This window comes from Vidua chalybeata, chromosome 7, assembly GCF_026979565.1.
Source record: "Vidua chalybeata isolate OUT-0048 chromosome 7, bVidCha1 merged haplotype, whole genome shotgun sequence".
Classification (NCBI taxonomy): Eukaryota; Metazoa; Chordata; class Aves; order Passeriformes; family Viduidae; genus Vidua; species Vidua chalybeata.
In genome coordinates, this window is record NC_071536.1 from 22,994,820 (window position 1) to 23,008,104 (window position 13,285).

Below are 13,285 nucleotides of genomic sequence, written 5' to 3' on the forward strand. Positions count from 1 at the left end.
AGAGCAGCCAGAGGGAGGCATCCCGGCAAGACGGCAACCTTCACGTTTCCCTGATGTGACACCATTCAGTTCTGTGATCCTCTCTAGCCAGGTCTGGCTCCATCCCTGCCCAGAAGGCAAGGCCCCCCAAAGGCAGGGCCCCCAAAGGCAGGCTGACCCAGCACTCTGGGTGCCCACGAGGGTGACTGTACCTGCTTTCCAGGATGGCTTCTTCCACGTGAGTGCTCTTCTCAGACACAGGGGCCCCGAGGGAGGTCTGGCTCATGGCTGACAGAAATTTCAGGAGCAACTTGGTGCTCTCAGTCTTTCCAGCTCCACTTTCTCCACTGTTGAAGAAAAAACATACATTTCATTCACAAATCCAGGACAGACAGAGCTGATGACCGTCCTACCCGCGGCACAGAAGAGATCTCTAGGAATAAACACATGACATCTCCGCTGTGACAAGCAGGGATCAGGCAAAGGCAGGGAGGGTGGTGTGGGTATTCAGGCAGATGTCAATGCAAATGGAACAGCAGGAGCAAGGCGTGTGACGCAGCCATGGAGTGCTGGTTCTCCATTTCTAACCTTATCAGAACACACTGGCTGTCATGACGCTTCCACAAGCAGCAGTAGCACTCGTTAGCGGTGGCGAAGATATGGGGAGGCAGCTCACCCAGGCGGTGCTGTCTGTACAGCTCTATGGCATCCACACCGTACAGACCAGGGATGGGTTTGTAGGGATTTACTGATGCCAAGATGGAACCAATGTTTGTCTACGGGGAAAAAAACAAAACACAGAAAGGAAATGAAGCAAGCTCCTGGGGGAAAAAAAAAAAAAATCACAACAAAGCCAGACCCCGAAATAAGTCATGGTGAAGGAGAAAGCCTAAATAAGGACACTGGGCTTCAGCAGAGAGCTGCACAGTTTGGCAAAGATGTCAAACCCCGGAGAAGGAGCTGTACAGCTGGGTATGGATTGCGCACTCTGAATTTTGCTGCTTTACAATATGACATTCTTATCCTGTTGTCCTTGTTAAATTAAGCTTACACAATTTAAAAACATGGAGCCATCTTCATACCCAGCTACTTTGCACTGTGCTTGAAGCTAAGTAGCAGAGCCAGGACTGAAAGAGTGTCAGGAGACACTTCATCGCCCCTTATCCACAGTCCTAAGCAAAGGGAGCTTGGCAGGGTTCAAGAACCTCCTGAACAGAGTTGGAACACACACACACACACTACACACATGTGCAAAGAACCACCAAAGCATATCATTTTTCTTCTGCTGAAAAAATGCTGTTTGGTGCAGCTTAAATCATTTGGTAAACCAAATCAAAATTGACAGCTGAAGATAAAGCTATGGATTTCAAGTTGAAACATTTCTATATTTTCTAAGCATTTTATTTTGAAAATCTCACAGTCCAAAAAAAGAGGTAGCACGATTTAAAATAAAATACATAGACGACATTATTGAATTTCAAATATATTGTTTTGTGCAGTGAAAAGGAAATTAATATTGCTTTTTGGGGCATGACTTTTTCTGTTCAGCCAACCAGCTCAAATCCAGTTATTCTCAGAGCTGCAGTTCAGAGCAATGGTGCCACCTCTCTCCTAATGATGGCTTTGTAATACAGTCAACATCCATGCTGCTGGTGTGGTGGCCCCCCTCAGAGGGACATCTTGGACTGCTCTACTCAAGGAATGCCCATTCTTAGCAGACATGACCGAGTAAACACTTAAGATTGCTGCAGGAGGTGCCAAGATTTGTGGTCAGGGACAACATCTAGCATTCTTTCCAAACCATGAACTAACTACAAGTCACCCATCAGATATAAAAGCATTTGAATGTATCTACTGGAGAAGCTGTAAATTAAACACGTGGTGACACAGAAGACTCATCAGGCCAGATGAAATCTGAGGTTATAGCAATGCCAAGCTCTGAAGCCAGAAGCCAGACTGATAAGATGCTGTAGTCACCAAAATATTTAAAACTCATTTATTAAAGCAGCACTCAGAGATCATTGGGGGGGTGGGGGGGGGCAGAAATCACCTAGGCCAAATTGCATTATCAGTATAAACACACTATCATGGATCAAGTCCTGAGGACCCTCTGACAGGGACCTTTGTGGGCAGAAATATAATTAATTGGTAATGAAAGCAATAAGCAAGCAGATGATCTTTGGCCAGAGAGGTGGAGAGAGAGAGAAAGGAAAGCATTGAGTGTCAAAACATGAATTGGAAAAAAAGCATTGTACAAGCAGCTGAGGAACAGGCATTGTCCAAAGACTACAAGACAGAAATATCCATTCTAACTCTTCTCCCAGACCTTCACAGCATCTTTTCTTCTCAGATGTTTCAGATTGCATTTTCCATTGTAATTTCACTAGGAACAGAGTTCCTTTCCAGAGAACTTCTGGAAAGTCCTTTCCAGAACTTCTTCCAGTACAGCCATCTCTTTCAAAGAGATGTGTTCAAAGGTGTTTCAAAGGTGTTCCTAGAAAACTTTTCCACCACCCAGTTGCAGTCTCCTCATCACATGCATTCCTTTATAGACAATTTCTATCCATAATTTTTAGTAACAGTAAAACCATGTACATACCAGCTACTCTATCAGCAAAATAATTGCCCCCAAAGGACTCTCCAGAGCAGGACAAGCCACATGTGGCAAGTCTACTTCTCAGGACAATAGATCCTACTTGGATGGTTAGGCATGGCTTTGCTAAGGACAGCACAAAATGTGGCAGTACAGCCCCTGGCTCATTTCTACATCACTCACATTATGTTTGGTCTACTTTTATTAAGCAATAAAGGAATTGTAAGAATGAAGAGGGAAGATGCAGGCTGTTGCCGTGCTCACATAATTTCCTTCAACAGTTGGGTAGAGCTCAAATAGTATTTATCTGGAAAACAAAAGGCACTGTTGAACTTGTCAGTATTGCTGTAGTAAATTAATTATGGGTGCCAGACCAGTCTAGATATACTGCTACCTACACTCCCTGATCAGAAAGGATTTCCTTTAGGAGCTCATGGTGGGGTAATAATCCTACACTGAGGGGTTCTTCCCAGTGCTGAGCATGTCACAGAGCCCCTTCACACATCTCCAAAAATTTCAGGCCCAAGATGCACATCTGAGATTCATGCACTAAGCAAAGGCAAAAAACAAGGTGTAAAGGTGTTAAACTTTAACACCTTTATGCACAGATGGAAAAGGCACAGAACTAATGCTGAATAAGAGAAGGAATGCCACATCAGAGCTAGCTGGAAGGCTTAAGGAGGTACGGCTGCTATGACACTGCTGGTGTCGTGGCATTTCTGGTACAAGGCACAGACTGAAAAGAGAATCCTGAATCGCATTTTAAGGTGTGAGGAAGAAGAACAGGAGGAATATACCCAAATGGGTCAAAAGCTGAACAAACACATAGCATGTGTCAAACACAGGACAAGAAGAGCAGCAAGGATATGGGCCATCAAAATAGTGTGTGCACATGGATACTGTCACAGGGTCACAAGGCTGTGTTAACAGACAGGCAAAGGTGTCTACAGAAAAAAGGAAAAAAAAAGATAATTTACAGTCTCCTCTGCATCCAGTGCAGAAGGTGGTTCAGAAACAGGGTCACTTTACTGATAATTTACTGGAATACAGGTGCATATGGTTTGGTTGCCTTGATAACGGTTGCTATGCAACATAGACAGATTTACATTTTTTCTGTCATATTCTGAAAAGTCTGCGTGCACATTGCACGGACATGCAAGGTAAGACAGTCTTTGTAATCTATCTTCCTTGTTCTCTCCAAGTCTTAGCAGAGCACTGCCATCCCAGCAGTTCAGGGATGTCTTGTCCCACATGTGCTTTTCCTCACAAGTTCCCTTCCTACCACTTGTCTCCTTCCTGAGAGGGAAATCAAGAGATGCTATGAGTATTCATTCATCTGTGCAAGGAGAGCAGAGCAATCAAAATAAAAAAAAACAAACAAAAGGCACAACTGCATGTAAAAGCGGAAGAGTTAGGCAACAGGCTTGCGTTCCTAGTTTTGTTAGGCAGTATCTTTGTCTGTCTGGATAAGGAGGGATACTCAGCAACCACCTGCATATGTTGCACTTTTCAGTCTGCTTGGCCTTATAAACCATGGAACAGCCATAATGGGGAACCTGGGGAATGTAAATGACAGCTTATCAAACATGGATGTCCACAGAGTACACAGAGCAGCACAACTGCCACGAAGCTCAGAGGTGAAAATTCATGTTTTGGAAGTTCCTCCACAGAGGCAAAGAGGCCCCTCTGAAAACAGTACGATCTCACAAGGATGATGGAGCTGGCAAGGCAGGAAATCCCCTCCAATTCCTATCCTCAAGAGACAAGGATAACATCAGTACTTCACGTGCAAAGCGCCAGCCCTGAAGCTAAACAGAAACCATTAAGTCAAAAGGGAGGAGCACTTACATAGATGTTACCCTGTTGGTAGCGCTGGTGAAGGTTAAGCAGGATGGCAGCTTCATGCAGATCTCCCAGCTTGGACATGTCTTCTACCCCATCAATGCTGGTCTGGTGCATGGGTAAGACCTTTTCTCTGGAAAGGGTGGCCTTGGGGTACTGGAACACCTGGAAGAATGGGAAGAAGGACAAGTAAGCTAATGACACCTGGGCACATGGTCTGATTTCCTACCAGAAATGTGCACCTTTATATTTTGGCACTGGAAAAATAAATGAATAAGATACAGATCTGCTCCCTACTTTTAGAGTCATCCTTCCCTTCCTGTTCCTACATATTTGAGCCCTCTGGCCAGAAACTATACAGCATACTCCCTTCTTTTGCTCCACAGTCAATCTCTCACTACTGATGGGGACAAATCAACACAAGGTTACTTAATTTCCCCTTAACAGGAGCAAAGTACCAGCCTCCAGCTGCTAGGCTAGACAGGTATGACACGCTGCAGCCATGACTGTGAATAATGATGGCAGCTGCTCCCAAGAGACCAGGACAGTCTTTCACAAAAAACACAGGTGAGGTCATGTCTCTGACCATGGGGAAGTAGAAGAAAAGCTAATTCACATTCCAAGTTTGGCCCTGCACTCTCCATAGCAGCAGCCAGAGAGCATCTGGAAGAGTTTGTCATCTCAAGAGCAAAAGAAAGCAAAGCACATGAGAAACCAAATAAAGCAGTGACATTCTCTCTGTGTGATGACACGTATGTGTATGATACAGCTTTCAAAATATTTGTACAGTGACACCTATTAACTTCTATCATTGCTCTAGGAAGTACTCATCTCTGTGCAGTTGCACTCATCTTGCCTCAAGTGCTGCATCCTTCCTCCTGCCAGAGCTTTCTCCTCCTCAATAACCCACTCTTCAGTTATCAGGCTGTCTCCTTCACCCCCTTTCAACACAGCTGAGATTATGTGACTGTTCCCCTCCACCACATGCACATCCCAGCCCTCCTTTCCTCCTCCTCAAGCACGATGCTGGCATTTCACGCAAGTTATTTCAGTTGCTTCCCACTCTTGGATTCAGCCATGTGCCATCTCCCACCCAGCATCCAAAGCTGTGCTAGATGGTAAGACCCAAAGAGAGACAGATGGGAGACTTCATATAGGCATCCTGGAGAAGTAAACTGGTCTACAGCAACCCCTCCAAAGAATCCCAATTCCAAAGAATCTTGTGCTTTTCCTCCTCTCCCGGGGCTCTGGTCTCTACCTCATTTCCATCCCTGCTTGTCAGCCCACCAGAGTGCCAGCAAGAAACTGATGGGCTCCATAGAGAACCAACTCTAATCTGTAGCCTTGCTCTAACTGGTTTCTCCTGCCCACCTCCTTGCAGTGCTCAGGCTGCCGTCAGTGCTGGGGAGAGGCCGTCCCTGCAGCTGCAGGCTGCAGACAGAATGAGGTCACCCAGCCCCCTCCAGCGAGCCACCCCTGCGAGTCCCTTGCAGGGCGCTCACAGCTGCAGCACACTGCAGGTGCTCACCCTTCAGGGCTCTGAGCCTGCACCCGCCAGCACAGGGCTCCAATAACCCAGCACAGCATCCCTTACAAGATCACCACGAGAGCAGCTCTGTTCCAGGAGGGAGCTGGGGAGGAGAAGCTGGCTCAGTCCCTCAAGTGTGTTCGCCCCGTTTCTGACCAGTCACACCTCTATGGCAAGGACTACTCGGTCTCTTCCACTGGCAGACTCCTTCACAGCCCACTTCTTTCACCAGCCAGGAGGCTTTCAAAAATACACAGTTCATGATCAGTGTAAAACAAAGTCCAGTCCAGCAAAAAGGCTCTCTCCAGGCCTCTCCACACCAGTTCTGCTCCTGAGTGTCAGAGAGGTCTGACTGCCAGCAGAAGGACCCCCCCCCTTTGAAGCATGACCCTAAAAAAAGAAAAACATTTTTTTCTTCTTCAGAATGGAGACCTCAAGCACTTTCACAAGAAAACTGAGGGAGCAGAAAGGGAGAACGGGACAAATAAATTCAGGAGAGAGCACAAGCTGCAGATGCATGACATGAACTGCACTGTCAGGAACAAAATCAGTACAGCACTTTCAAACCAGGAGGCAGCAAATGACCCTGGCTCTCTCTTGTCCACTGACTTACACAAAATTTGGAAAAGGACAAGTAAAAAACAGTATGACGTGATCTTCCCTTATAACTGCCTGGTACTTACTCATTTACTATTGCTCTGTCAGCACTTGCAGCCATTTGGTCCAGAAGAGAAACATTAAGAAAACATTTAGACAAAAAGCTGAGTGGACAAGAGTCCTAAAAGATACCAGGCAGCTGGCAGTACCTGTGCCCAGAGGCTGCTATGCATGAAAAGTGATGCATCAGAGCTGATTTCCCTGTTCCTGTAGACAACATAGGAGAAAATGGAATCCTGAAGAGGAACAGGGGTGCTAAAATACACAAGTAAATGATTAGTAGGGCTTGGAAAATCACCCGTTATACCTGTCTTGAGCCACTTGATTGGGGCATCCAGCCCCACTGGGGTTTGGGAGGGGATGGCTCTGTGCCTCTGGAAGACACTTGTCACATGTGGGAGAGTTTTCAGGTCTTCCCTGGCACTGGAAGAAAGCTGACTTTTCATTTGTTCTCTGGTTTCCAGGGAAGAGGGTAGCTTTTCCAGTCTCTGTATCACCAACAGGCTGCAAGGACCATCCATGCTCCTGGACATGTCCCAAGACTGTCAAAGTGACTTTCTTCAAGGAGCTCAGAGGTTTGAGACACAAACAGGATGATGCTCCACTCTCAGAGTCCCAGTAAGGAAGCTTTTGTTACCCCACTGCTCAGCCCTGGATGCTTCCAGCAATCTGCCAGGAGAGCAATTTCAAAGATCCTCTCCCGTCATCCTCTTCCAGGAAGGGTATGCCAGGCTGATGTTCAGCACTACTGAGCTGAATATGATAGCTGATTTTTCCTGAAGCAAGTAAGAACTCAGGCAAACTGATCTCTCAGCAAAGTTGCCCCCAGAATATCTCTTTTTTAACAAACTAATATATAGAACATAAAGTTATCGGTGTTAATAAGCAGATGTTTATTTTTGGGAAGGAAAATAATCAGCTTTGAGTCTAACAGGCACCTCACAGCCAAAGATTTCTACTTTCTCACCAGTGATAAACTCAATTTGCCTCAGATTTAGCCCAAAGTGAGGGTAAAATGACCATGACTCTCTCCAAGGCCCTGCAATGGCCAGGAATAAAGCAAAATCTGGGCAGCAAACAAGCCAAGACGAGGCTTGCCAGTGCTGCTCACCGGGCTCAGCAAGGGAGAAATGATTCCTTTTCAAACTCAATTCCATCCATTAGTGCCATCCTGAGCACATAAGCAAAGCTCCCACCTGGCATCCAAGTTATGTTTATCCATAAAGCATTTGGCTGTTTTGTCTGGATTGTGGTTTCCAATCTTGTGTTTCATAAGCAAAGCTCCTCCTTTCCTCCCAGGAAGTCACATTTTTGATGGATTTATTGCTTGAGGTGTTTGCAAGGAAGTGAAAACAAATGACAAAAGCTTTGAAGCATGACTGGACTTCTTACCTCAGAGCTGCAAGAGCTGCAGGGATGCTGGGCCACAGCAAACATGAGGACACTAGATTTGGGGGCCCTAAAAATCAGAGGGATCAACTGCCCCATCCAACCCAAAGTGAAGACATTTATCAGAGTTCTCACCCAGGGTAGGACTGCCAGTCCCTCCTACAGGTATGAAGCAATGAATGTGACAGGTGAGGGAAGCACACAGCTTCACACAGCAGGACAGCTCTTGTGGGTGGCACTATAATAAAGAAAGCCCTTTAATGATCACCATGAGCTTTTACTCCAGCCTAGTGGTTTCTTGTTTCATGGAAGAAAAAAACCTAAACCCAGCTTTTTTTTTTCCACACCTGGAAGCCACCGAGCATTATCCTGAGCATATCCTGAGCATCTTTTCCAGCATACAGGGCACAGGCTGGAGGTGGGTGCACCCACACAGACAGATCTAAAGTGGGATTTCTGGTGTCCTTTCAAAGGTGCCAGATAGGTTTTAAAGATTTTGCAAGGCCACAGCAGCATGTCAGAAGAGACAGAACTGAGAAAGTCACAGAAGTACTGTCACCATTTTTTGTCCCTCTGGAGGCTGGCTGCATTACCCACAATCCCTTAAAATGTGTTAGTGATATCCAGCCCTCCCAAAACAAGTCAACTCCTCAAGAAGGGGTCTAAGAGACTACAGTAACCAGATTAAAAAAAAAAAAATCTGTGTTTACTAAGGGAATTTCCATCTCTGAGAAACAAATCAGGCTCTTTATAAAGGAATGATGACTTCAAATCTTTCAAGGCAAGACTGAAAAACACGACAGTCCTACCACTGACTTCACAAACCAGAGTTCTAAATCCCCTTTCCTCCTGTGACCTCCTTTGTTTGCCAGGTAAGAGGCTGAAGAAAACCTGTCCATTTTTCTGTAACAAAGCAGCCACCTGCAGGGCCCATTCACCAGAACAGCTGAGCAGGTGAGAACTGCTGGAGGGCACAGTCCTGCCCATTTCCCCACCCTCCTCCCAGCCCAGGCACCAGTCTGACTCGCCAAGAACCTCCCTGAAGGCTGTGGATAGCATTCCCAGGGTTAGCCAGGTGAGTTGACTCACTGAGGACTTGGATGATCCCCAGAGGTCCCTTCCTACCAATATTATTCCATGAGTGCTGCAGTAGATGCACCAGGGAACCACAAGCAGCACAGGGCTGGAAATCAGGCAGGAAAGAAGCTTGTTCTTATCACTGTTAGAGAGCTCTGCTCTCAGGGGAGCTTGGCTGCCTTGCTGAGCTGTGCATCCCTGCTGCCTTTACACACTGCCTGGCACAGGGAGCCCACTGCAACGAGCCCCTGGCCCAAAGGGCTGACAGCAAAAGCTGCTGAAGCAGCTGGTGGTGAGCACAAGCACCCTGAGAGTGGCACAGCTTGGCAGGAAGGGCTGCTTGGTTATTGGAGCTGCCTCCTTCCAGGAGCATTTAACCAATATGATGATTTTGTTAGGCTGTTAAAGATGGCACAAGGGAAACCAAGAAAAGTGAGGCAGGCAGAGAAATGAAGAGAACAAGAAGAACAATCTTTTCTTTTTAACATTTGTTACATCTTTGGCGTAACAGAGCCAGGTCAATTTCAGAGAGAATTGCAGCATTTCCATTGATAAATTTCAACATGATGGTCATGCAAAACCAAGAAGTCCATCTTACAGCTTGGCATAGGCTACAAACTCATGCAAACTTCACTTACCATGCCATAATCTGAGGTGAAGAGAACATTTCCATTGGCACACAAGCCAACAGTGCATGGCTGCAGCTGGTCCTGCTCCTGCAGCCATACCCTGGCACCCTGCAAAAACCAGAAGACATTCCATTAGAAAGAACTGGAGCCTGTGAGATGTGCACCCAAGGAAAGCTGGGGAAAGCTGCACTATTCAGAGGCTACTTCCAAGCTACAGCTGCTTAAAATATTTAAGTAACTCCTACTTATATTTTCAGAGAAATTGGTTTTGTTTTTTCTTAATGTAGCATGAGCGGAAGAAAAAGCAGTTTTAATGAGCTTCATGCGGAAACTAAAGTAAAGAAACACCAATTTTTATAGAAAGATACCAACACAGAGAATAGTTGGTTTGACTGTCTAAATATTTTAAAACTTGGAATAGCTGGTCATTAAAGTCATGCTATAATAATAATAGAAAATATAAATAAAGCATGTTTATAATGTAAACAATACACCCACGCATCATTGTAAGTCAAAATGCTTCCAGAAATCACCAGCTAAGAGGATTTCACAGAGCTTTGTTTGCAAACTCTGGCAAGAGCTTCCTTTGGTAAATGACCTGAGTGTTTCTCTGATGTATATATACACTGATGTATACACAATGGTCCTTATGTCTGATGTATGTATGCACTGGTGTTTTTATCTGTTTTTATATATGATGTTTCACGCACATTACAACATCTTAAACTTCTCCATATCTCTCAAGACAAGTCTGAGCACAAACCCAGATTTCTGGTAACACACAGGCAGGGATCTGCAGGGCAGGTAGATCTCATAGCTTGCCTACCAAAATAATATGGAAAACAAGTTTGCTGGATTGGCCTCTTCTGCCTGTGGGACCTGGTACAAGGGAAAGAGCAGGAGCATGAAGGCAGATCAGGGCAAGCATGACCTGCAATTACAGAGCTAGGCATGAAGTCACACCACATTTCAGTTATTGCAAACTAATCACTTTCATGTCTTCCCATAGAAATCACATGAACTCTGCTTAGATAAATATTGAGAAAAGTCCAAAGTGCTCAACTGTTGAGTAACATTAGGGCCATTCTGCCTTTCATTGATTCATAGACCTTCTTCCTATTTTTTTTAATGCCCCTAAATTATTGATCATGAGCTTTAAGCCCTTCCTACCCTCTTAATCCCATCAGCACCATTAGCTCTTTGCTTGTAGACGTAATATGTTTGAAGAAATTGAATAGTTTCCATATTACATTATACAAAATGTGAAACACTAATTCTATTTTTAATGATTTGTTTTTTAGTTTAGGTGTGTTTTTTTTTAAACTACTTCAGTCACTCTAAACACTTTAGTACCCTGGACTTCCCTTACTGTAGGAGATACATCTATAGGCCAACCTCCAGTCCTCCCAATAAAAGATCTGGGTTTAATGACATTAAAAAGGTGTACATAATTCTAGCTTTACTGCTGTGCTCTGGTCTAGAGCTTCCACATCAAGCAGATTAATCTCCCCTCACCAAGTGAATGAAAAGCACTATTGCATCTTATCAGCACCTAAACCCATGGATGGTCTGCAAAGATCGTCCTTGTGCCAGTGAACAATAGCAATAGAAAAAAAAATGGAATCTTATATTAGAGATTTGAGATTCCAGAGAGCTGGTATGGACTGTACATCACACACAGATTCTGAGGAACTATATAGAGGATTTGTTACATCCTCTTAGGTTTTCCGAAACTCCGGATGCTTGAAATAAAGTGTCCTGAGGCATCCGGGCAAGACATTGCTGTTGAGAAATCATCAATTTCCCAAATCACATTCTGACTAGTGTGCATAAACATATGGACAGCAACATATGTTTAAAGAATTTTTTGCTACTTTCACCAGACTCCTATTACCACCATGGCAGAAAGCAAAGAATCAGAAAACAGGAAGGTTGTGTCTCCAAACAGTGGGATGAAAGAAAGCCTTTTATAAGACACTTAGTGTAAACATCCCCAACAGTGCATTTCAATGCCTTCAGACACCAGTAACCCAGGATGGCAGAAATGAGAGCCTGAGGCAAGTGCAGCTTAATCAGAAGACAAGTCTGCACCCTGCCATGCACACTGTGCCCCAATGCCACAGCACACACACCCTGCGTATGGGAGTGTGCCACCATCACAGCACCCTACAGTCTGGCCCTGGAGACCAGGGGGGTCCAGGTTACACAAATTTTCCACTCCCTGAGCTCAGAAATTAACTTGGAGCTATAGGCCATTGATAATCTGACACAGAAGAGACAATCCATGGGCTTGAATACTGTTATTTAATAGGTACCACTTGGAAGGGAAAAGGGGAGATAGGCAACGGGATCACTCAGGTATCTTCAACACATAGAAATTATCTAAAAGTCCAGACTGATTCAGACCCCTTTCCCAGCAGAAATCCATGTGCAAAAGTATTAACAAATACTCCTCCAAGGAGACATTGCTCGTTTTTACAACACCATACAAACTTATGGCAGGTCCTTCTGTGTGCTGCTAAGGAATAGAAGGCAACATGATGAAACTCCCAGGCACTGTGATATTTCAGCTGCCCAGAAGAACTTACTTCCGTTTACCCTGATGTTGTAGCTGTTTGTACAACAGCAATTGTCTCTGCACAGCAGAGTAACTGCACCCAGTTATGGTGTCTCCAAAAGGAATATTGTGCTGAGAGAGTCAGATAAAGAACCACAGAGCAAATAATTATTGTAACTTCTGCACAGCATAGCCATAGCCCCATTTCCTGAAAGGCAGAGTTTGTTTTAGTGCATCTCCTTCCACCAGCCTTTTTCTCTGAACATGAAATTCCCCAAGGAGCCTTGACTAAATACAGGAGCAGATGGTGACACCAAAGAGACTACCCTCACTTTACTCCCCTCTCCCCCAATGCCACACATCTCATTGATCAGTTGAAAAAATTAAATTAAGCAGAAAACTTCCAAAACCTGTCAGGCAGCAAGACTGAACTTCCATAGGAGAAGCAAGGTCAGTAGGACTGAGCAGTGCCCAGCAGCAATGTGCCAGCTCTGGGGGGCCCCAGCTCCCACAAGCACCAGATGATGGGAAAACCCTGCTCTTCTAGGACAAGAGTAAAAGCCCTTCAGCTTTCATTCTGGGATACAGAAGGTCCACCCTCATCCACAGACAAAACAGTTTAACAAAATGAAGCAACAAGCAATCACCAATTTGAAGAGAACACCTTAAAAGACAGTGGAGGAACAGCAGTGATGATTTTGTGTAACCACTCTCCATCAAATAAAGCTGGGTGAATACTGATCATACAGTTAACTCAAGACTCTTATATAATGAGCTCATCCCCTTCCAATTATTCTTTTACTAGGAGTTTATTAGGCTGGGCTATTGCTTTGGTTTTAAAGGGAACAAGAGCAGGAGCTGAAAGGAAGAATAAAGCAGTAATGTACCAGTTCCTATATCAAGGGCAGGTCACTCAGATGTTAAACATACTCTGAGACCAACATCCTCATTCCTATGGCCTCAGTAACAATCTGCCCATGAGCTTGCCTTGCCACAAAATGCACAGCAAAGCACAATCCTGAAAAGTGATCCTG

General features: G+C 44.9%; 1 protein-coding gene across 1 annotated transcript in view; it reads right to left on the minus strand.

Moving 5' to 3' along the window:
• LOC128791075 (unconventional myosin-X-like) overlaps positions 1 to 13,285 on the minus strand; it is an 89,485-nt gene that overhangs the window by 65,836 nt on the left and 10,364 nt on the right. Inside the window, exons 3-6 of the mRNA XM_053948440.1 lie at positions 9,704 to 9,827; positions 4,421 to 4,579; positions 568 to 755; positions 192 to 326 (exon numbers count right to left, since the gene is read on the minus strand). Coding sequence (XP_053804415.1) covers positions 192 to 326; positions 568 to 755; positions 4,421 to 4,579; positions 9,704 to 9,827 — 606 coding nt within the window. The remainder of the gene's footprint in view (positions 1 to 191; positions 327 to 567; positions 756 to 4,420; positions 4,580 to 9,703; positions 9,828 to 13,285) is intronic.